A 25991-nucleotide genomic window follows, 5' to 3' on the forward strand; every position below is an offset into this window, starting at 1 on the left:
CCCAGAAAACTGGTAATTGGTGGACACATTTGTCCTTTTATTTACTTGGTTTCATCCACTGTGTTATACTTAAAGCGCCTGCGAGTATGTTGGAAGAATTACTGTATCAGGTATGACCTGTTTCAGAGCTTGCGCTGAAGTTAAGGCTTGTTCAAGGTGATGATTGGTATCATAAGGAGTAACAGAGCTTTGAAGCAGCACTCAATACCTTACAGTGGATGCCTCTGTAAAGCACTGAATTTGTGGACATAGTTGCCCGCTACTATTTTACTTTTTCCCAGACACTTCTCTATAGCTGGCACCTTTATCCTCCCTCTATCGTTCATGGGGCTTACGTTATGGTAGAAAAATGTATACAGTACAGTACCTGTCATTCAACATTGTGTGAAAAACAAAATGTTTCAAAATCCTTAAACATCTTATGTCATGCACAGCAATAATTTTGGGTTTCATTTACATGACACAAATTGTGAAACATGCATGTAGTTGCTGTCAGAATACAACATTCAATATTTGGAAGTTGTAGCATCTAAATCAGTCTTTATGGAGAGTAGCTTCTGGTGTAGGATCTCTCTGGTCAGAGCAAGTTCATTGTTTGTAAGGGAACCTGTTGTGTGTTGTTTCTGTAGTTGTGTTGCCTCTGAGCATGAAGTATTCAAACTCACAAGCAAGTGTCCACACTTGTAAGCAAGTTGTAGGTTTTGTTAATATAAAGCAACTCATATGGTGAATCTGTTGTCAGCAGAGGTTGTTCAAGTACTGTCAAACTCAGCTGAGAGGGCAGATACTGCGACCAATGGTCAGAACAAAATGTTCATTGACTTTTTGGAAAAGCAACTGTTTTGTTTTGATTGTCAGTAATCAGCTGTTAAGGGACTCTGCATAAATAAAGAATCTAATTCTATTCTATATTTTGTCAGTCTATTTTGTTTTACATCTTTGAAACTTTTGCACAGTTAACCCAACCAAATACAATTGAACCTACAATCTTGGACAGATTAAAATGAAAAATCTAAACCCCCCCCCCCTCTCCCCCCAAATTCAATGATGAATTCGCGCGCAAAGCAAAACGCGCCATTTTTCCATCATTGAAATGGGGGGGGAGGGGTGGTCTTAATTTTTCATTTAATCTGTCCAAGATTGTAGCCCGAGTATCAGGCTTTTGCTTTGGGGTGGGGGAGAAGGGGGACATCCCCTCCCTCCTCCCCTTAGGAAGGCCTCGAACTAAGGTTAAATGGAACCCCACCATACAGCAGCCTCATTATCACGGCCATTTTCAGTTTGTACCACCAAAGTGGCCATATATTTTCTTATGTAGACAAAAAGACCACTGTATCTAAACTGCACACTCTTGTGTAATAATCACATTTTATTCACAAAATATATGTATAAATATCTCACTATGATCTCAAGTATGATGAAGCAACTTTACTTTTTTTGTGGCATCGCCCTGAAATTGTTGAACGTAATAATACATACACCCTGTACAAATGCCGAAGAAAAATGACTTGTACACTTGGTCAATAGATATAATTAAACTGTCTTCTTGGATATCTTTCACCAAACAACTGAGTTGTTGGTTACGTTAAAGACTTTGCCTTGCTCATGCGATTTCTGCTCAGGAAAATCTTTCTTTATGAGTCTGATTATTTTATTTATTTAATTTTTTGGAGAACTGGGTTCAGTTGTCCAAAGCCAGATTAACCTATTCCAGGATTAGTAGTAACTTCAGATCCTGTTTTGCAAGTTTTTGGTGAGACTCGTATTGATGCAAACTTCCTGGAAGAGAAGGGGGGGACTCACATATAATAGTGGTGGTGGTGATGGTCAGAAATTTTGAAAAGCATCCCTAAAAAAAGGTACCAGAATTCTGTTTTGTGGGCGTGGTCCGCACAATTTTGTACCCCTAAGAGGGAGACATGAATGAGACAAAAATTAAAATCAGTTAACTGACAGTTTCTTCCTCTCGTATTTTTTGGCTAGGACCCTAGAAGGTACCACCATACCTCTGTCGGAAGTCATTTTAGATTTGAGCACCATAAAGGTTACCAACCACTTATTTTAAACTGTAAAAAGTATGACAATCACCCCTTCGCTATTATATGGGAGTCCCCCCCCCCCCCTCCCTTCCTTCCCTGGGGCAAAACTGCTAGTTTCACTTAGTAATAAGTGACCAAAAATTATTCGCTCAGTCGAGACAAAAATACAGTGTACATGTGCCTTTGTTATTTCAAATCACTTCCTTTCTCAAATAGAAACTTATTTTGCCTTGGACACTGTACGTTAATTTACTCAATAATGGCTATCTTAGACTTCCCCTTTCTTAAAAAAAATATCTTTGTTTCCTTGGAATGTTTAAAATTTTGGGAGTTCTAAGTCCTATTTTGAAGTTTATCAGTTTTTGAATAACTTAACCCTGGATAAATAAGGTTTTATTTGTTTGTTTCCTTCCATTTCCATAAGGTAACTAAAAAAATAAAAAATATATATTATGCTTGTGCAGTTTGTTTGGCTGAGAACCCCGCAGATATAGAGGGGAAATCGTAGAGAGAGGCCTAGAGGATGAGTGCAAAATCATCAAATTTATTTTTCTTGAATTGTTGCAGTAAAATTCAAAACAGCTCACAATAAACCTGTCGACCGACTGCTGGTAAACAGTCGGACGACAAAAGACCGACATTTGGCCGATAAACGACCGACAGCTGGCCGATAGACGACCGACAGTTGGCCGATAAACGACCGACAATTGGCCGATAAACGACCGCCAATTGGCCTATAAACGACCAATAGTTCGCCGAAAGACGACCGACATTTGGTCGATGAACGACCGACAATTGACCGATAAATAACCGGAAGATGGCCGATAAACGACCGACAGATAAAACTTTTTTAATGCACCCTTGAATTCAACCGGAAAATCTGGTTACAATAATAACTGCTCGGGTTTGGCTTCTGCTTTGGAAAAAATGTCCTTGTTTCCGCACATGATGACAGGGAAAAGTGTAATGATTACAAAAGGCATTTCAACAACAAATGCGTGTGCATGTCATTAACATGAATCAAACACAATCAGTTTCTTTCTCATCAGTTTAAATTGCTTAAAGGTTAGGAAAAACCGAGATATATATATATGTAATTTGAAGTTCAAATGGAGCTGAATATGTTTCTTTTAATTTTAATCTAATTGTTCTCTGCTTGTCATATATATATTAATCGCTGTCCATGCCATTTGTGGTATGTAGAACTTTGTATACGCATTTGTTCCCATTAATGGCCGCTGTTTCACTCAGACACTTCGTCCTTATATCTTGCAAGGATGTTTAATTCCACTACGAGTCTGAATGGACTTGAAGCCTTTTTACGTCACAATGTATAGCGCTAAGGCGGAGATCTTTCGTTGCTCTTATATGACGTCCCTTATTAAACACCAAAGCAAAAGACAAAGTAGTGTTGCCGTATGTAAGACTTGTCTGCAGTGGATTCTCACAGCTGATGAGGACTGCATGACAGGCAATACATCTTTTCTAAGATGGTCTTCATTACTATTAGTAGAGTTCTCCCTGCAAAAAAAGGGGGAAAACTTGAAGGTATGAAATTCTGAAAGTCACTATATTGGGGTTTCACTCCCAGAAGTGACAAACAACTAAAATTCTCCTTACAATTTTCATATGTCAAGCAGTTAGGTGATGAGAATTTCGAAAATCGTCAAGTAGGGGATAGTGTCTTGATAACCAAATTCTCAGTGAAAGCCAATAAAGGTTTGTATGATCACTGGTTAGGAGAATTAGCTCTCAGATCTTGGGAGTGAAAGGGTAAAACATAGTCTAACTTAGGCCCCAACAGTGGGCCTCCAAATCTGTTTATAAGTGGTTTGTTTTAAGTAGCCAAAATAAACCTAATGGTCTTTTTCACGTTTGTGTTCTGCGTAGTGGAGCTGAAATGTGAAAAATAATTTGCTTGCCAGTTTCGTGACAACTCCGTGAATATGATCGCCAGGTTGAACGAGGATCTCGCGGGAATATTGATTTACCTTCGCTACATCTTCGTAAGAGCGTTCGTTGCTCGACATGCCTTCGTAACTGGTAATCACGTGTGTCTTCGTAAAAACGATTGGTGGAAGCGAACATTTCAGTCAACTTCGGAGTGCAGTTCTAGCCTCGAAGGTTGTAATTTTCTCAGTTTTGCCTTTTTAACATATTTTTTAAGATGATTGAAGAGCTCGAACATTTTATTTTCGGATGGCAGTTTAACTAGTATCACTCGGCAATAAGCCATTGCCTACGGAGCATCTTCAGTAAGATAAATAGTGAAACCGAACCGTTTCACCCTCGGACGGCAATTCAACTTACGTCACTCGGTGATTTTCGTTTGCCCTCGTAACATCTTCGGATAAATGCTGAAACCGGCTTGAAACCGAATGTTTTAACATGAGACAAGTTCAGCGAGAAAGGCAATATCCGTAACAATTTCGTACGGATAACTGGTGTATGAAACTAAATGTTTCAGCCTGGGATTTCGGCTCAACGAGAACCAGTCGGTAAAACTTGTAAACCTTCGTATATTGTGTTCGGTCGACGAATCTTAATCTATCATCGTTAACCACTCACCTCTTCTCTGTCGGAGTTTTCGCAACTTTAAGAACCAGCTTTACGCGACTAAAATCTGGTCTCTTTCTTTTCTTTTCCCAACACCTCCTTCTCTGTCTCCTGCGACATTTTCTGCGTCTGTTTTTAGTTCTTCTCGTCTTTAGATACGGATAAGGGGTTCTGACTGTTTTGAAGCTAAAACAAAAAAGGAAAAGGTTTATTAGGGCGGTTTTCAATCGAGTGTCGTAAAACCAAAACCAAAGTAATAACTCTGGCCAATCACAACTGGTGCAAACAGCGCAATGGACCAATCAGAGTTCAAAACAAATACATGTAACCGGCGCCAAGCGCGGGAAACACGTTCGCAGCGAGACACGATTGGTTTTGGTTTCACATCTTATTGGCTGAGAAAGTGGCGCGCGTTTCATCAGCCAATCAGGGCGTAGTACTGCAAAATCAAAGCAAAAACGCAATTACGTACGACACTCAATTGAAAACCGCTCTATCAGTTTTAAAGCCTATTCGCCACTCAGGAGCCTGACCAGCCATCGAAGTTATTTATTTGATAATTAAGTTAGTCAGTTGACAGAGTACTGCAGCGGCGTCGCAAAGGTCATGTGTTCGAATCCCGTTCAAGTCCGAAGTTTTTCAGGCTTTCTTTTAGCATCTGCTTAAGTTGCGTACTAACTGCGAGGATCTTTCTTCTATTTCATTTATTTTCCTTTTGTTTGGTAAACCATTCCAACGAAAAACAAATACACGTGACTAACGCCGAGCGCGGGAAAATGCGGGCGAGAGTTTTGATTTTGCTTCTCATTGGTTGAGAAAGAGGCGCGAGTTTTGTTAACCAATCATAGAGCGTTGTAAAGCAAAACCAAAGCAAACGCAAAATAACTTTGGACACTCAATTGAAAAACCGCTTCTTTAAGCAAGTCTTACTTACTTGGGCAATTGCTGATTTGGACCAAGATGATCTACCGTAAATCCTTCCCGTTTCATGATATCTATAATACTGTGATTTCCAAGAAAATGACCTGCAAAGAGATTAAATCTTATCAGCAATGGGTGGGAAGAAGGAGACGGGTAGACGGGATAAAAATAGGCCATTTCCGAGTTGCTTTGAACCTCATTATGAAAGCAAGGCTAAGTGCAAAGTTTTTGTTATGAAAATTAGTTTTCATTCATATGGAAACAAAACTAATTTTCATATGAAACGTTTTGCACTTAGACTCGCTTTCATAGTGAGGTTCACAACAACCCGGAAGTGGCCTATTCAACGTACGTTTCACGGGTTCAATGACTTGCTATTAGTAAACTGAACAAGGAGAATTGCATTGGAGGAAAACAGTCTACTGCTACCACCAACAACACCACTAACAGCTACCTCTAATGTATCTCATTAGATCTTTTAATTTCGATGTAAATTTTGGAGTAAAAATATGGAGCGAAACTATACACACCAAAACATCTAATAACAGATTTATTAGCTTTCCTGACTGGTAGCGAAGCAAAGTACTACCAAAAGCAGGATAACCGGTTTTTTGCTCTAACAAAAACCGCCAAATCGGTTTTTCACCGTACAAATTACTAACTGTCGTGTCTTATCATTAGATGCATTTTTTCTTCCTTTTCATTAGCCGAGAGCAAACCACGTGACCTGCAAATAACTACCTACAGATAACGGTCTGCTCTTGCGCATTACTGTCCGACTGTGTTTGCTGCAAATAAGATTCTGCTCATGCGTAATTGAAACCGCGCTCCTGTGTGAAAATGGCCGATCGCTTCCCTGAGCTGTCAGGGAGTGATTTGACATATTTCGTTGATCAAAATAATGAAAAACAAACTCGGTGATCGAATGACAAAACAATTATTGAACTAGGTTATCGTAAAATACCGTGATTTGTCAGTGTATCGAATGATCTGCTCGCCACTGACAAATCACGCTATTTTACTCAACCTCGTCCAATTATTGTTAATTATTATGCAGCTCAACTTAGTATATTAAAATAAAGCGGGAAACGATTTCAAATGATACGAAATTTGGAAAGTTAGTTATTTACCTGTATTAAAAACACCAGTTTGGTGGTTTCTCTTGAGTAAAAAAAAATCGGTTTTCTAACGCGTGCTTCAGTGTTTCCTTGTAGATTTCTTTGTTAACGATCAGCCGGAAAATCTTTAGTTGGATAATACTCTCATTAGATGTTTTGGTATGTAATATCGCTGTATGTATATATTTTTGCTCAGTCTTTGCTTATATTATGACTCGTCAAAATAAAATACGGCACAACTCGTAGAAATATACAGCGATACTACACTCCGAAACATCTAACAAGATGTATTTATTTAGATGACGCAGTTCCAGAGTTTTGGTTGGTTTAGCGTTCATGGTTTAATTGTGAGCGATAAAACCATGCCTGAAAAATATAGACCATTTAATGGTTTTCTGGTTGGTCTTACAAGGGAAAACCAGCATGATCTAGCAAGATTTCTTGATTGTTTTTGGTAAAACAATTATTCTACTTAGGCTTGTTGGATATGAGATGATTATAGCCGACTTGGCGTATCATCTCATATTAAAAACGCGCTCGTGGAATAATCGTTAAACATTCGTACTCGTTTCGCGCATTATTCAAACAGTGCAAAGTGCAGTTGGAAAATAATACTACAAATACCACATCACATCACCTTTATTTACCCTCGGATTTTAAGAGTAGCTTATGCAGCTAATATCTCAGAGCATTTACCTACCCAACCATGAGAGTATACACAGGGTATACACACAAAGACCAGACCACAACACCAGGAACTACGTCCCCTACTCTTTTCGAACAGTGAGTGGGTTCTTTAACGTCCCACAGAGTTAGTACAAACAAGGGTTGTGAGACGGGGCCTACGGTTTATCGTCCTTATCCAAGAAGACTAGAAAGTCTAACCATTTGCAGATGTCAGAGCAAAGGTAGCACTTTCTCCTCAGTTATTTAAAGACACTGAGTGGTGGTCCAGCCGGGGTTTGAACCCGCGACCTCCCGCACCAGTAGTGGTGGTGGTGGTGGTGGTGGTGGTGGTGGTGGTAGTAGTAGTAGTAGTAGTAGTAGTAGTAGTAGTAGTAGTAGTTTTGTTTTCGTCATTTAACGGCATAATGGCGAAAACAGGTTCTCGAGACGTAGGTGATCTCATCTATTTGGAATCACTGAAGGGCTTATCTATCTTCATTCAAAACAATTGCGTGAAGTTCGTGGAACAGAACTTTAGAGTGAAACTACTACTACTAATGCTGCTGCTGCTGCTGCTACTACTACTACTACTACCACTACCACGACCACTACCACTACCACTACCACTACCACTACCACTACCACTACCACTACCACTACCACTACCACTACCACTACCACTACCACTACCACTACCACTACCACTACCACTACCACTACCACTACCACTACCACTACCACTACCACTACCACTACCACTACCACTACCACTACCACTACCACTACCACTACCACTACCACTACCACTACCACTACCACTACCACTACCACTACCACTACCACTACCACTACCACTACCACTACCACTACCACTACCACTACCACTACCACTACCACTACCACTACCACTACTACTACTACTACTACTACTACTACTACTACTACTACTACTACTACTACTACTACTACTACTACTACTACTACTACTACTACTACTGCTACTGGCAATTTAAAATTATTCTCAAAAACATTGCAATAGTTACACACTTACCAGCACCAAATGCAAAAAAGAAATTCCGCTCGGGGTATTTCTTTAAAAGTTCAATGACTCTTTTTGCCATGCGCTCATTTCTCTTGAAGATAAGCTCTGTTCTAAAATATTTATCAATCTCGCGAGCCTTTTGTATTTCCAGTTGTCTTAGAGTCGAGTTACTGTTCATACTTGACAGACGTGTTGTCTGCGTGGAGAAGAGCACCGTATTGAGATCTCCACAGTTGTAATGTTCTATGAGATCATCTGTCGTATAAGCTAACGTCGCTTGTCCCACCCGCAACTTTTCTTGGAAGTTTAGCGTTTGGTTTAAAGCAAAAATCACCTGCAATGACAAACAACAGTGTTTCCTCTTTTCAGTGAAGAATCGCAAGTGGTTGTGAGTAAATACTTTGACCAAGAGAAAAAAAAGGGGACAGAGAGGGATTTTAGGGGCCTGGGTGGGATATGTGAATTTCACTTAATTATTTTTAGTAATCTTCCAAACGGAAGTTGGTTTCCCGAGAGGTCCGCAAACAGTCAATGTGACGTCACAGAAAGTCAACTAAGCATACCAACGTCGCGCTGTGTAATGGCGTCTGTTGAATAAAGCTATTTCGACAAAGGTTGTCCAAAAAAGGCGTAAAAGCCTACGCGACAATGCCGAAAGGTATTCTGGGAAATACCCAATAAATTGAATTTATTTGGTATTTCGCAGACTATCTTTTGGCATTTTCGCGTACGCTTTTACGCTTTTTTTGGACAACCTTTGTCGAAATAGCTTTATTCAGTATGGTTTTCATAAGTGGCATCTACAAGCTTCTAGATACGTTTGCGGACGTCTCGGGAAACAGATTTCAGTTTCCAAGACTTCTAAAAGGAGCTTAAGGGAAATAAAATACAAACAGCAATGATAAACATAATAAACTTGAAATTCACATATCCCAAGGCCTATACTGGGGGTCTCCCTCTTTGTCCCATTATTTTTTTTTCTGGCTTTTACTGAATCCGCTATACCGGCGGAAAAGATGGCGCCCTTACATTTTACCACAATACCTTACAAACTTAACAAGGCCAAAAGGCACAAAGAAAGCCATATATTTTTTTGGAAATTTCGTCCCTGCGCTAACAGCATTATGTATGCTAGATTTTAAGTTTTTAAAACCTTTCTCTCCGTTTTTATGAGCGTTTTCAGAGTTTTCATAAGCTAAGAAAAATGGGTAAACTTCGGTAAGGTGGATTCTTGCACGCGACAGCGTACAAAGCCTCGTGAAGAAGACACGCACTGATGATCCCGCATTATTATGAGACTCAAAATATTTTTGTTGGTCTATGTGGCTCGAGAAGGGAGTAAACTGCGAGCAGGCGACTTTTTCAGTGTTACGATCGAGAGATGTTCACTCAACAATAACGCGCCGCGCGATTTCTTGATTGCGCAAAACAAAAAACTATCGAGACGTTATTGTGGGATAAAAATCATACATTTAGCACTCACGCACAGGCAACGCAATAGATAAAAAGTCAAAGAAGACAAAAGCAAGAAATTCAACGAGTACTTGATTGTCGCATCGACTATGAAAGGATGGCTGCATGTTAATTTTCACGGCGCGTTGACGACACGACTTTTTATAACTTGGGCATTCCGTGCAACCAAAAACATCGTTCGTATGGTCTCAATTTTTAACTTTTGGGCCAGAATTACAGGTTTGGTGGCATAAAAAGGTGGGGTTTTAAAGGCAGGAAACTATACAATGATGAGAACGTATGTGCTATATTTTGCAGGCTAAACAACGGAAAGCATTGATTGATTATTAATAGCTTAGGCGTGGCTTGATAACACACGAATTTTTCATCTTTTCAATATTTATATTTAATTCAAAACCTTTTTTTCGTTCCTAAGAAGCAAGATTTGCTTCCAAAACACACACCTCTTAGAAGCGCAGGTTAATAGGGACCTTGACATTCAATTTCCGCAGCAATTGTGCTTATTAATCTTTCTGGATATCGTTCAGGACTTGAATGTGCGTTTCCGCCTGGCAGAAATTTCCACCCGCGCACAAGAAAGACGCTTCACGAACAAACAATCACGTTCTTATCATAAACAGGCATCACGGCATTTTCTGAACCGTTTTAACATTTTTAACTGACGTTTTACTTGAGTGATTCCTTACTACCTATACAGGCTCTCTTCTATAACTTTTCCCCGTATTAACAGAAACACAGAAGCTACGAACACGCTCTGCGGAACAATGTTATTCACACTTGTAGAATTTCATATTAATTTAGCGGACTCAAAACTCGAGAAGCACGTAGGGTAGAGCAGGGAAAGCAACACAGGAAAGTACTGTTCAGTAGCTTTGATTCGAGTGGCCAATCCGCATGGGATTTCATCGACACACTGATTCACAAGTTAGAACCGTTTTGTAAAGAAAGGTAAAAACAAGAGCGCAGGAAGGTACCGGCCAATAGCTTTTTTAAACAGAGTGGTCAAATTTAAGATTTCATTCATAGACTAAAAAGTTAGAACCTAAAAAAATCACCAAAGGAAAGAACTACTCAGTAACCTAGATTTGAGCGGTCATTCTTCAAGATTTCTTGCAGACAGTAAAAAGGTTAACCACGATCGGGAACGATGCAAATTCACGAATTGGCTCGGATCAGTGAAGAAAAGTTTACAGGCCATTTACAGTTAGGGCTCTTGAAAACACAAAATGAAACATTTCCGTTTAACGCGTTGACCTCTGCACCTACGCACTACGATCGAACTTTCTACGTCTCTTTGCGGTTTATAAATCATGATACCAGAATCTATTCATGAAGTGGAACAAGGGCGGGGTGTGATTAAAACTTACCGGTATAATGATTGAAAAGGTTAATCATGTGTACTCGTATACACTCCATCTTTTAGCACAAAAATGTGTTGTCGTTGTTGTCCTAGAAAGCCAGAGGACACTCGGCAACATTTTGTAGATATTAAACCATACCTAAACTTTAAGTCGGAAACAAACGAGATCACAGAAAGGTTTTGGGAGTTCGCCCAAGCAATCACACGCAATTAAATACGATTTTATTCGAAGGTCAACGTGAAAAACTAAAGTTCGAATTCAACGAAGACCTTATCGAAAGCCGCAAACGAATTAAGACAAGGATTAGACTTGGCAAGGCTTCCGCACCGACAGCCCTAAACTTTTTTTTTTTTGAAGAGTATTAGTACTAATTTAATAACCAAGAACTCGAAAATTGCCTACCGTTCGATTCTCTTCGATTCCCGAATATTTGTGAGTTGAGGTAAATTTACTGGGTTTTTGCTAAGTATTTGATCAGGAGGACTAAAATTTATCTTAAAGGGAACCACATTGTAGATTTGCTCTCACACCCTTTTGTATGCAAATATGTAAAAAAAATCTGTAACAAAAAAATTCAGATTTGGTCCAGTTACAGAGAGTGAAAGAGTTTGTTTTGAAGCTAATCAAATGTTATTAAATTTCTGAGAGCGTGCAAGAATCGACGCATGCATATTGAATCGAAAAGTCAATGAATTCTCGAGAGCGCCCGGGCAAAGTTCAAACTAACGGGCACTTTCGTCGACATTTTTTTGTGCTTTCACTCTGGCCAACGCTTTCACCCCGGTGTTGTAATTTATGTGTTTGAAAAACCCTTAGCTATTGATTAATGCTTTTCTGTACATTCTTATACCAAAGTGTATGTCAAAAACTGCACCCCGATCTTACTAAGGAATGTGAATGAAGCAAATATTCAACCAAGCCATTATGGAAAGAAAACACAAATGAGTTTATGTCAACTGAGCACGTGCAAAGACGGAAAGCGATCCTTGTATTGATGTCATAAGAGCTTTGCCGACAATAAAGTAAAGCAGCCATAAATTAGAGCAGTTTTAGATGTAGAAATCACGCTTTTTTTTAAGGTAGTGACGTCTTTGTCTAAAGGCAGCAGCACATACGTGCAAGCTATCTCGGATACTGTTTATCTGCGTTTTCCAGCTGTAATTCTTGATTCGATAAAACATTTTATCTTCCGCGTAATTCATGCCCCGGGGTTCCATGCACAAATAAGAGCGAGTTAGCTGTTTGTTGACATCTTCTAGAATATGTCCCGTTTAATAAATGCCTGATGCTTCGACCGATCCATCAGTGCTGCGCTTTGAGAATACTGAATGTCGATAATTAATAACCTTCCTTGTAAACAACATTTGATAGTTCAGACCCCTACAGCTCAAATCCACTGGTGATTCTCGAAGTTTTAAGCCTGTGGGTGAAATCTTTTAGTGTGACCATTCAAATGAAAGCTCTTTATCAACGCTTTGCAGTGGTGCAGTTTGTTTTAAATGATTTCGCAAAGCGAATTTTAGGAATTTCCTTCTAGTTTTCTGGTCGGTATATCAGGATCATAGCCCCCTATTGGGAGTGACTGGTTTTAGTTAGTGCGGTAGTTAAAAAGATGTTCTGCTGTTGCCAAGTGGCTTTGGCTCTTTATCTTATCATGCCTGCGGCCTTTTTGTAAAATATAGAAAAAGTTTACTTTTTCGAGCTCCCACTGTGAATAAAGCGTACGTTTATCAGCAGTAGATATTTTTAAAGAGAACTTAAGGTAGCGCTACACAGTGGTAACCAAGGGAAACAAGGTATAGAAGGAGACACGAGCGATACAGCGATACAGTAGATCGTAGAGTACGTTTGAGAGCCAACTATTTGTTTTTACACAAATGAAAACTTGAAAGCATTGTTTTACCAAAACAAAGCCATGAAAAGAAAAGCAATAGATAAGAAGAATTTAAACATAAGCTTGAACCTCGGGTTATTAAAACAGTATTAAGAAAAACTCTTCTTGAGCTTGTCTCCCGAAGGCAAGCATGTGGTTAGCAAGTTTCACGCACGATTACTCCTTTTAATTTCGGACATCAAAAAGTACCGCCCTTTATCATTAAAGTCAACGAACTTTGAGCTAATGGAATAAACAACAGATTTTCGCAAACAGAAAACGTGAGTGCATTGTGTAATTTTATCGTATGCTCTTTGAGGTTCGTGCCCTACAATGAATATCCCCCGTTTTTTGGCCGACAGAAGGAGAAGTGTTTGGCAAGGGGCGAAAGGCTGTTTGCATACTTAATTGATGTCAATCCAATTTGCTTTAAGTTTACAACTCCCTTTAATAAGTCGCCTACACGATTACAAGGTGGAAGGAAGTGATTTTTTAATTAGCATAGCTGCTCGTTCGATCACTCGTGAAGTTTCAATTTTGTGGTAAGGTGAACCTTGCGCTCAATTTCTTGCGATCAAAATGCAACCTTCGCTGTCTTTATTTCGAATTCGAGCGACATGTTCTTGATTTAATTAGCACCATTGTCTATAAAATAGTTTGTTGACATAAGGACTACGATGCCGCTCATTGTAAAAGCAACGAGCATTTCATCGTCATGGGTCCGAAATTGCACTTCGAAGAGTTCTCAGTAACAACTCTCCCAGGAACAAAGGGACAAGAGACGGGAGCTCGGAGCGCGGCTTGGACAGAGAAGGCGTGAAGTTAATGAAATTTTAATGACATCCACGCTGTGCCGTTGTTTTCATATCAAACCCGATAAAAGCTGCACAAAACAACCATGTAACAGATACTGCAGTCGGAGCAAACAGAAGACACCGAAAGGCAAGCCGCCGCGAAGAATTTCTAAGTGATGACGTAGCGACATCACGAACATTTGAAGCATGTGCACTGCTCCATTGAGTGACACAAATCGAAGAAAGGTTTGCTCACTTTTTCAGGCGCAAGATCAAGTGTTTTGATTATGGGGTAATAACTTAATAGGGCTGTGACACAATAACCTTCAAAAATCATAAAAACCCTGGATGATTTTAGAATCCGAACGAGTGCACGTTGTTTAAAATTATCGAATTCAGCGAGCATTGGGGCGCGAGGGAGAGAGCAGCTCGAGAATTTAAAATTAGCTCTCGCGCATAAAGGAAAACGATCGGTTTACACAATTGATAAAACATCATCTCCGCGGTAAACATGCTTTTCTTTCGCTATCAAACCCATGACAACACAAATGAGAAATTCACTTTAAAGCCGCTATGAAAAGCCCTATTAACAAAACATGATTAAAGAGCTGTAACCTGTGTTTATGACAGGGCCACTGTGTACACATCAATGCTCAATATAAACACAAATCGCCTTTTTACGCGACCAAAGATAATCTCACCACTGCGCTCTGACGTGCGATGCTAGTAAACGACTTTCAAATCGGTACCTTTGCCCTTACAACGCGCTTGTACCCGACTTAGAGTTACCTGACTCACAGGGCATCACGCATTAATACAATTATTCTGCACAGCCAACTCACGCAAATGAAATATCAAGGAAACGGCGTCAAAAAGCTGCTCGACCGAAATCACGCTTCAGTGACGCGCTTAAAAATCTCGACCGCTAAGTGCTTCATTTGTCGCAAGCCCGCGTTTCAGCCTACGAAACATACAAACTATTAATTGTCGCGTGCAATTTAACTTAAATATTTAATGTTGTCAGTTTCAGTTAATCCATTTTTGGCGGCAGTAAGCTGGATTTCGTTTGAAAAACATTTGACGTTGAGAAGATTTCAAGGATTATGTAATTTTCACTCCACTAAATCATACCTGTGTGTCGTTCAGGGAATTAAGCGGACGACATTGCTCGTCAACTTCTTCGACCGCTCCGGTGAATTGCTCGTTCCTCGAGGCTTCCGAGGCGAGGTACTGATCAAGAACAGGGATGCCGCGGTTCTTAATGTCGCTTTCGGTCAACGAATTAACCATGAGCATAATCCATATTGGCCTCTTTTGCTGCCAGTCTTTAGTCAAAAGCTGAAATATCTTGTCGGCGTAAGGCGCCATGCCTTGACGGTAACTACCATCATTGTCGCTCAGCCAAATAGGTATCATTTTTTTGATGTATCGAAGGTGGCGATAAAGGCGTCGGTACATCCGCCGCGGTATCACGTCCTTAAGAAGTCCTCCCTTGGGTAGCATCTGGCATTTCCAAAGTGCAGTTACCGTGGGCTTACTAGTCAAATCCAGCTCAAAATAGACGTATTGACTTGTCCTGAATGCCGTTTTGCTGTTCGTAGGAATGTAATCCCAAACTCGCGTATACGGCACATGGATCGTTCCGAAGAAATACGCTGGCGGGTTTCTCTTCACCAACCACAGGAAAGAGTTGAGGTTCTCCTGGAGCTGTAAACACGAGTACAAATGGAATATGCACAACGTAATTATTTTTGAAAGCACAATAGAACAGTGATATATAAGAATTTAAGTGCACATTGATTAACTAACGCACACTAGAAAGAGATCTTGTAAAGCTGTTACCGCGTAATCCGTGCCGCAAAGTCTTGTGACCGGAGAGACGTCCGGGGAAGCATTCTGCCCTTTGAGAGGTGACTCAGTTAACTGCAGGTACAAGCAAAGCATGTTATGATTTTGTAAGTTATCAACTACTGCTTCAGCCTACCGTGATCCATCTACAATTGTCAACTCACAACAAGCAAGAAGACCCATAGAAGGTTCGACGGAGAATCCATCGGCTCATCCTACTGGGGTATTTCAACTCTTCTGTTGCTGCAGGCTTGTTCAGTTTGTCAGAGCCGTTTTCGCTCATCTGGTCCTCATAGCTAACTAACAGACAATCTTTAAATCTTGTCAGCTACAACTCTGAGCTTTGCGGTCTTTGCTCGGGTTAGCGGCTTAATTCCTGATTGGCTTATCTCGGCCCGTAATTGGCGCACTGTTAATCTGGAGGGGCGGGCCATCACATAACACAATGGCCATGTCATTAAGCTTGACAGCAAGCATCCAGCCTGACAGTTAAATGTTTAATTGAGGTACTCACCTCCAAGGCGAGTATGACAAAACGTGGTCTAATAAGCTATCTTCTGCATGAGTGCCACAAATGCGTATAAACTATGCCATCCAAAAGCATAAGAAGTGTTGAAGGAAACAGTTCAATATAAAAGATGAATATTGGTTTAGTTGCAACTATAATATCAGACTGGCGCTCTGTTTGGTAAATCGATTCAGAGGCCAAAAGTGTGTTTTTAGAACTCGAGCATTGAAAGGCTGCACTTGAAAAAATATGTAGACTGGCAGGCGTTTCAATGACTGCGATTAACCTCTTTGGTTCCAACCCTGTCTGACGGAAAGCCGAGAAAACCTTTTTTTAAAGATCCTATTTGAGACAGACTAAAAAAACTAGTGAAAAGTACAGTTCAACAACATTTATTTTAATCGGGTCACACGTTGAGATTTCATCCAAGGACTTAAGACTTACAAACATGTCCTAGGTAGCAAGGTGTGGCTGTTGGAGAGATCAGAAAAGGATTTAATAAGTAGTACCCCCAATGTTTCATCTGAATAAGCGTTAACTGTTAAGGAGGTTTCGCGTTCCCGAATGATATACAGTAGTCTTCTTTCAATTCAAAAGCCACCTGCGGCTACCTCAATGTGGAGCCGTGTGTTATCATCAGTTCCGTAAACAGTTTTTCCAACTGTGGGATCATGATCACAGCACGCTGTCAATTATGGAAGAACCATGCTGGGTTGCCTGGAGCTTGCACTAATCGACTCAATTGTTAATTGTTACTTAATTACGTAGCCTCCTACCGTGCTTGAAAAGTGCCGAAACTTTACACATTTTGTAATAAAATTCACACTTACGGAAAATTGAGAAATTAACAACACTACGGGGAAGCAATGCTCAACTGAACAGCTTGTGTCAGTCACACTATAGAACATGATCCGCAGACATTGCAGCACAGTTCAAATTTTTTATAAGGTTCAGAGTCTAAAGTTAGAAACACCTTCCACCACTTTGCACAGCACATAGTTGCACAGCGTAATAAACGGAAGTACCCTAAGAAAGTACTGCTTATTACCTTTCATTCTAAATGCGTACACCGGCTGGATTAGAGTAGTCAACATTCCAGCCGTGTACAGCATCATTGCAGGTCATTGACTTATATATGTACCTATTGACAGTGCGGAAGGACCACAGGAAAGATAAAACTACTCAATAGCTTTCGTTTGAATGCTTACACTTTAGGATTTAATCCACAAGCTTAGTGGTAGAAATCACCCATCACATGATCAAAGACTTCAATTGGGTCATAAAAGAAGTTAATAGACAGCACATGCCGCTCTGCTGCTAGAAAATGAGATTTATTTGAATGCATACCGGAGATCAAGACTGTTTTGAAAAGCTGAGGTTTATAGCTCTGCTCGCCTAATAGTCATGAATTGTGGCTCATGAATGTTTGAATCAACAGCTAAAAACTATTAGTGTAACGTTTCAACTGAAGTTCAATGTTAAGTAGCGCTTCTTTGCCTGCTTCACAAGACCAATGACAAGGCGCACGATTTCCTAAATTTTTAAGTCTGTAGAATTCGATGAAATCCTAAAGCGTGACTATTGTATTGAAAGTCAATGAGCAGTTATTTTCTTCGTTACTGTATACAGCTGTTTCAAACCCTTTCATGAAATCTCTCAGTAAAGTGTGACCATTCAAATTAGTGAAAGCTAGCAGCACTTTGCGGGTTGCCGTAAAGTGAGGATTCCAACTTTGAGTCTGTGAATAAACACCGATGACCTCGTGTTTAGCTTCCAAATGAAAGCTTCTTAAAAGTAATATTCCGTCACGCTTTCGTTTTTGTGCTGTGCAAACTGAGGTGATTTAAGTTAAGTCAGTTGTTTGTCAGTATAAAATCTTAACCCTTTGGCAATGGGGGTGATTTATTACAAACAGAGACGAACATATTCACAAAGGTGCTTTTGTGCTTTTTTTTTTTGCGACAGAATCTCCAAATCCATATGTATTCGATAGTGCATAGAATGTACTTTCATATAGCATATGGAAATTATCATGATGTCAAAATTGTGACGTTATGAACAGTAAAATTATCTTCGCAAGCGAGACAGTAAAACGTTTTTTTTTTTAATCTACTGCAGAATATTGGAATATTTCAAACGAAAGCTAATAAACAGTTTTTCCATTGGTTCATCAGTTACATGATTTCAAGACGGTTAACAACATTTTTTCAATTCAGATCGTATTCAATTGCGTAGCCGATACGATATCTGACCATATCTACGATATAGTATTAAATCAAAACTTCTGATACAATGTAAAATGCTCTTCTGTTTAACTTTTCGATCCCACAGGCTACCTAACATTGAGCAACGAGGTCTTCTCTTACAGAGATTAGGTTTTAGTTGATTGCTCTACACAGGAAGTCCAGGCCAGGATTCCTTTCTTTTGCAGGAATGTGACGTGGATTCTACACGCTTCATGTAAATAAACAATTATCGGGGGATTGTGTACGCCTGATTAGTTTAGGTCAGAAAAGGGAGCTTATATGACGTATATGAGGGCATGCAATTGTTTGCAACAGACTCTTTGAAAACTTGAGTTTCTTTTAGCACTGAAATCAGGTGGAACCTACTATAGAAAGTCAATTATGAGAGTTTGAAAGGGCAACTTATCGAGACATGATTAATATAAGCTGATAGCAGTCAGTTATTATTCGCCCACCCTGTCTATTCTTCAAGACAAAAAGCCGATTAGTAAAGTAACCCCTTCGGAAATAGGTTAAGAGAAATTCACAACTTAAAATAACTTGGATTTCATCAGATAATTAGCCCCCCAGGGAGGGAAAAGGTGGATAAAGAAACGAAAACAGAGGATTATTTTCGGATTTTCTCTATTTAGACTGCGGATGTTATCACGTTATTTTTGCTTACCGCAATGCCTGGGAGGGGGAGGGGTGCTCCACGGAATCTTAGGTTATTGGGGTGGGGGGGGGGGGGGGTGCGACTCGGTTCACCAAACCTTGACCCTATCTTAGACCAAAATATGTAATTCTCCGGTACTTTTTCCAGAACTGGCTCTAAAATTTCTACCCTTTTTCAAACCTGGTTTCGACTGAATCCGTGGGGCAATTTCTGTAAAATCCATGCCCGTTTTCAGAAAGAATGATTAAAACCTAGACTGAGCGGGTTCGATTCCTTATCGGCGAACAATATTTTCACATCATTATCATCATCATCGTCATCTTTATTTAAAAACACGGTAAATACATCAGGCATTAACAATTTAATATAAAAGCTACAACTTATCACGAGAGACTATGTATAGAGATTAATCTTCTATAATTTAAATTATTGCTAACTATTAAAGAAACGTAAACTAAATTAAGCCTGTTTTACATGAATGTCGTGTCGGAATTAATTAGCAATCGTCGGAAATTAGTCAGAGACGTTGCTTTCCTAGCAGCTGAGGGTAGAGTGTCCCAGAGGACTGCACCACTATAGCCAAAGCTATTTTTGTAATAATATACGTTGTAATACATTATACGTTATACTGTATTTTGCTTTTATATGTCTACTTACTTAAAGCTTATACCCATTTTCAGATCAAAATAGCTGAAAAACCAATATCTTTGGGACCGCACATACCTATATATAGCTTTTTATTAAAAAGTGGATCATTTTATAATGCAATTCCAGGGATTTGATTGGCTTAGCGGCCATGGTATATGAGCCATTATATCACGCCCAAGAAATAGCGGCCATTAAATTGTCTTCTGGTTGTTCTTGCAAAGCGAAGTCAGTAAGAGTCTAGTAATATATCTTGATTGTTTTTAATAAAACAGTTACAATAAAACCTCGCTTTACGAATACTTCGTTAATAGGACCACCTGTTATTACGACCATTTTTTTGTGCCCCAAACGAATTGAAAGTCCAATCATTTCCTTAGTTTTACAACCCCGTTAATCCGACCACCCCATTATTACGACCACGTTTTTACGGTCCGAAAGTGGTCGTATTAACCGGGTTCCTCTGTATTCCACTCGCACTTGGTGGATATGAGATGATTATAGCCAACTTGGCGCTACGCGCCTCGCTGGCTATCTATCATCTCATATCCAACGCGCGCTCGTGGAATAATTGTTAAATATGTAGTGGAGTTAGCCTCCTCCCGGGGCCGCAGCGGTTGCCGGTGTTAGATGCCATTCAAAACTTTATTGTCCAGAATGCAAGACAGTCGACGGGAGGGGAAGGGGAAGGGGGGATCGGAGGGGGGGGGGGGGGGTCGATAAAAGTTTTCAGGTCTCCGAGGATGCAATATTGTAACTAAAGGCCGGCGGCATAACGACGGTTACAACAGCACTGGAGAAAAGTACCTTCATTTGAGAGCTTTTACTTGAGTGATAGATTTAAAAAGATATCAATATTATTATATTTTACTACGCGCGATAATTCCTTGCGCATTGCTCTGATGAAGGGCTAACGCTTAAAACGTCAGCGTGACAACAACAACTTTATTCGCTTATTTACAATTTGCATTAAGGGGCAAAATTTCGAGGACCCGCAGGTTGCTTTTGAGCTACTCAAGGAGGACTCAAAGAAGAAGGGAGCATCTAAACGAAAGAACGAAAAAAAATTCAGGTATACTCTGAATCAGTTTAATTGATGCGATCTCATTTTGTGATGTACAAGATAACGGCGCAGCACAAAGAACCAAACAGAAGAAAAAAACACATTGCTTCTTTGAGTTAGACTTCAAAGCTCGTACGTGACTCAACGTGGGAGACCACAGTGTAGTTTTTTTCAGTCTCGAGTTTAAATTGAAAGTGGAGGACTATTCCAGATTTGAACACCGGATATTGAGAAAGATCTTCGTATATTTCCGGTTCTCGGATTCTTGTCAGCACTCGAAACTTTTAACGGTGATTAAATTACCTTATCAACCCTGACAAAACCAAACATTCAATTCCTGGGGCAGACACTTACATGATGCTTGCTTGACGTCGCACGGCCGAAGTTGCCCCAGGACTTCAATTGGACTACGAAGGGCAAGCCCAAACTAAACGTTTGGTAGGCAGGCCAATTGTCTCCCTTTTCAGAATCTTTTACACATGACAAACTAACATTGGCAAATATGTTGTAACAACAGTTGGAAAATAAGCCTTGTACTCAACTGGTGACCGCAAGTAGGACTATAGTCTAATCCCGCCAACTTCCTTAACAGCTCTTTGGTGTTGGCAACCACCGCGCGTTTGCAGTTTGATCTACACGCGCGTGAACATTTGTTAAATATTTACAACTCTCATTAACCCTGTCAGAGTCAGATTATAGAAGGAATTGGCGTCAAATTCGGATTTGAGCAATATCTAAAAGCTTTCAAATTAAGAGATTCGTCATTTGAAAGCGCGATTTTGCCAACTTTTTAGGATTTACCTCGAGTCAGTGTTTTAATTCCCCTGTGATTCCCCTTAGGAATGGGCGGACACCTGAAAGTACCTTCGCTCCTTAAAGCTCAAGTCATATATTGAATGCGTTTGTTTAAGTGGAGGAAATCCTTTTCCCGCTGATCGTCTATGGTCTTAAGAATTACTGACACACTCCATGCCCAGCTTTTCAGTCCTTTCACTCAGTGAATGGTACTTATTTCATCCGATCTTCAATATTTAACCCTCCTCTCAAAGGCGACGGTAGGGTCGTTCTACGAAACTTAACCTGTGATCATCCAAATAAAAAGCTCCTGAACAATACTTTCCTTCCAAATCCTTAGAGAGGCCTGTAGATCAAATCGCCGGAGATGCTTCGCTATATAAACTGTATAGACGTGAAAACTGCAAAGGACCGCGAACGATAATCACCTGAATTGCAGTTTGTGTAAACTGTATAGGCATTTTTATCCCAAAGGGTATGATTTTTGAACTAGTTTGGTGTGCAATTTTATCAGTAGGTCTTACTCAGTTTTGGTTTGAAATTAGGTATATGGATTTAATGATATATAGGGAATCTTAGTTCGGAAAGGATGCAAATGTCAGTTAGTCTCCTTTTGCCCCTTCGAACGAAAAAGATCGAGACGGACGAAGAGAAGTGGTCAAAATATATTACGATTTCATACTAGTTTGAAGTGCAGTACGTGGAAGTGTATGGTATAAAAGACCCATTTTGTTGTGAAATATAGTAAGGAGTTTAATTTGGAGCCTGACGGCGGAGCGACACACCCTCATTGTGAACTCTCACGTGTGAGTTTTCAAATGGAAACTTCTAACAGAAAAGAGACGTATTTTTCTGTGGGACTGTGACGATTTAGCAAGAGCAAAAACTGTTTGGGTACCAGTAGTCCGGCGCGGTTCTTAGTGCTTGGTTTTTTAAAACTGCAGAATCGCTTCCAAAAGTAGGAATTTTAGAAAAATTGGTCATGACTAGATCCTGTTGTTGCAAGGCATAAAATAAATCCATTGTATCATTTTCACGAGCCAATTCCTTGCCGGTTGAACGATAATCCAGTGCATGTATTTATTTCATGGAGTGAGCCGTTGAGTGGCTTTATAACTCTGTTGGTGGCCGAGCAGAACGATCAGTTTCTGGTGGGTGAATAATGTCAAGTAAGGATGTCTGCAGCAGAAACCATATCGAATATAGGTTAACCAATCTATATTAATTCGAAGTCTCATGCCAAAGAAACGACAACAGCCGAATTGTGCTTCTCAGTAGCTTTAATTTAAATGGTGATATTTCAGGGTTTCATCCATGGATTCAGAAGTTCAACTTCAATTTTCAACAGTAATATAGGAAGGCACCCTAAACCCCCCCCCCCCCCCCCCCCTTTGGCACCATGCATACCTAAAAGCCCATACAGTTTCCCCCTAGCTTCGGGCTTTGACCATCCTTACACTGAGACACTATAATATTGACGAGCCAAATGCAAAGGTTTTTCAGGTTAAGCGTTTTATGTACAAACAGAAGACCTGAATACGCTATGGTTTTTAAGTCAATTGGTAGCCACGTCACGTCATTCGGAGCAAGGCTGATAGCACGTAACTTGGACATTGTTACATAACTGTTTGCGACTATCGTTCAGTTACTCCAAGTTAACCCGTTTATTTGCGAGGTGAGATAAGATGAAATAACATCTTGGGGCCAGTGTACAATAACGCATTTATCTCCCTAATATGTGTCTTTATTTAAGCTTAGCACAGGCTTAACTTCCTAATCCCTTTTATAGGAGACACTGTGGATGAAAAATAAACCCTTATCAGTCGATACGGCTAGAATTGGTCGCCCCGTATTGACTGTGAGGGCAACGTCATGATATGTACAAAAAGGATATTGCTTTGACTTTGAGGTTTTCTGCCTAAAGAAGTTATCGCTTAAACTGTATCTTGGTTTTCGACCGGATGGATTGTCTAGGCCTGCGTCAGTGCTTTGGTAGGTTGCATCACTCTGCTCGCCCTGACAAGAAATGACTGAAAAATGTTTTAACTGCTGGCAAGAAAACTCACGGAAGTCTTGATTACTTTCTGTGCTGGCAAAATGGTACTTTTTTTGCATAAAAACATAAAAAATATAGGAACAAGTATAATCGAGAAAGCCACACGTGTTCATTTATCAGTGTGCTGCGTTTATTCAGTGTACAATCCAAGATTGTACACGTTGGTAATAGTAATATTATAATTTGTGAGTCAGCATTTAAAGTTAACGTTGTTACATTTGAATGTAAACTGTTGCGTGATTATATATGAATCACAGTTGTAACTTATTGCGTTAAGAAGATAAATAAATGCGGATTTATGAAGGGAATAAAAAGGAAAGAAAAGTGTTTTATGCTAAACTATGTCCGGCTTATTACGTAAAACCATAAACTCGTAAAGTGACAGTTTACAAAATTTGGTTGAAGTTCCGAACGATATTCATGCCAGGAGCGCGTAGAAAACGCTTGAGACGATGGCCTTAACTCGTCTCCTCAAGGACTTACCACCAATTTGAAATAAATGGTTGAAACTGACTTCTCAAATAAAATTTAAGTTTATGTAAAAAAAAAAAGGGGTCTTAATTTGCAAAGTCGCCCACTCTGGTTGCCGTGAACATGCGAGTGAAAAATGAGTAATCCTGTCTCATGGCTCTCTGCCGAATGCCACAACTCATAATGCCATGACTCAAAAATACGATAGAAAGGATTTATCTCAGCCTTGAAACCGTCTAATTGACATATATTAAATGTCACTTACATGTAGACTGCATGCTATTATAAAATGGCGTTTCTGTTAACCCCTTTTCCAGACGAGTTTCCTTAAAGTCAAGCTATACCTTGAGTGATGTCAAGTGATTGAAGTTCTGCCGATGATAGGAATCTTTGGATTATAAAATAGCTCTTTGACCTATAAAATCACTCTTGGACCATTTGTAAACAGCAAGCAACAGAGAAGTGTCTCATAATGTTTTGCTGCACAAATTAAAGTGGTTCTAGGTTTTGATTCTGTAAACGAAATCCTAATGCATGTGTGAGCATTTCAGTGGAAACGTATATGACGGCATCCCTTTCTTGCATGTTATTCTGTTTGTTATGCGGTCAAGGTATATTCACTTTTCAAGCTTCAGTGTCGCGTCGATCTGTAGGTGGATTCTACCTATTCCTGAGACCACCGCCTTCGCTTTTGTGACTGGAAATTTCCTCGTAGACATGGAAGGCGCCCCATTGCACCGGTATATAAATCTTCAATCTGAAGTTAAGGAAATTTCAAATTTCACTCCCATTTAATGGGAATTTCTTGTAGGCATTTCTAACGTCTTGAGACTCAGACATGATGAAATCCTATAGCTTAAGTGTGACCATCCAAATGAAAGCTACCGGAGCAGCACTTTCCTGTGTTGCAGTTTATTATGCTGTACAAGATGGTTCTAACTTTTGAGTCTGTGGATGAAATCTTAAAGTGCGCCATTCAAATGAAAGCTCCTGAGAAATACTTTCCTGTAGTGCTGTTTATTGTGCTGTAAAAGGTTTTCGTGTCTGTTGGTGGATGAAATCTTAAATTATTGCTGCCGGTTTCAGGGGCCGTCGGAGCCGTTCTTTCGAGTGGGATAGGAGTTGGGGGGGGGGGGGGGCTATGCCAACTATGGGGCTCCGGGGCCATGGTCCTCCGGAAAATTTTTAAACTTCAGTTTTCTGCTAAAGTTTTAATTCTATCAGCTGAAATGTGTTTTCTTTTCTTTTGAAGTAACGAGTCAATCTGCTTCACGTCTGGCCCTTACATTTGACCAACGCAACAGGACGATTTAGCTAAACCCAACACTAGGTCTTCTTTTATAGACTTTACCTAACAGTAAACTGATAGTCACTCGGACATTTTAAGTCTGAAGGTACCGGAATTTCGTTTACGATAATAATTATCGAATCGTTACAAGCTACAAATTCATTGGAAACTTATCTGAAGCAAAGTTTGTCTTTCTCTGTTTTGGAGGTAAAGTACTGTCAGATTGCTAAAATAAAATAAAATAAAATAAAATAAAATAAAATAAAATAAAATAAAATAAAATAAAATAAAATAATAAAATAAAATAAAGTCTCGCATGCATGTTTTCAGTTTTTAACTGTACTCCATCGGGGCTGCGCTTTTCAAGTAAGTTGTCGGATTTTCACCGATGACAACTTCCTTTAGCCTAATCTCCTTCGTATCAAAAACTTTTGTTACAGTTTTCAGTTCAATCGGAAGGCACTTTTAAAAAAGGTAGGACACAAATTACTACTTGTCAAAAACAACAGAACCAGAAATTGCATTCCTGAAATTCTTGGAATTGTTTTGGTTGGTACCTGCGTCACAACGTGG

The 25991-nt window shown here is 39.8% G+C and overlaps 1 protein-coding gene across 1 annotated transcript; it reads right to left on the bottom strand.

Annotated features, from left to right (window-relative positions):
• Nucleotides 1–1337: 1337 nt before the first annotated feature.
• Nucleotides 1338–17090, bottom strand: LOC146458786 (metalloprotease TIKI homolog). Its single transcript, XM_085090271.1, has 7 exons — nucleotides 15856–17090; nucleotides 15686–15766; nucleotides 14975–15550; nucleotides 8352–8676; nucleotides 5530–5620; nucleotides 4608–4781; nucleotides 1338–3560 (listed from the first exon to the last, which is right to left on the bottom strand). Exons 1-7 carry the CDS (start codon nucleotides 15895–15897, stop codon nucleotides 3404–3406), a joined length of 1446 nt encoding a protein of 481 aa, XP_084946397.1. The 5' UTR covers nucleotides 15898–17090; the 3' UTR covers nucleotides 1338–3403.
• Between the last annotated feature and the right edge of the window lie 8901 nt (nucleotides 17091–25991).

Source organism: Pavona decussata, unplaced genomic scaffold, assembly GCF_977016875.1.
Source record: "Pavona decussata unplaced genomic scaffold, jaPavDecu1.1 SCAFFOLD_228, whole genome shotgun sequence".
NCBI lineage: Eukaryota > Metazoa > Cnidaria > Anthozoa > Scleractinia > Agariciidae > Pavona > Pavona decussata.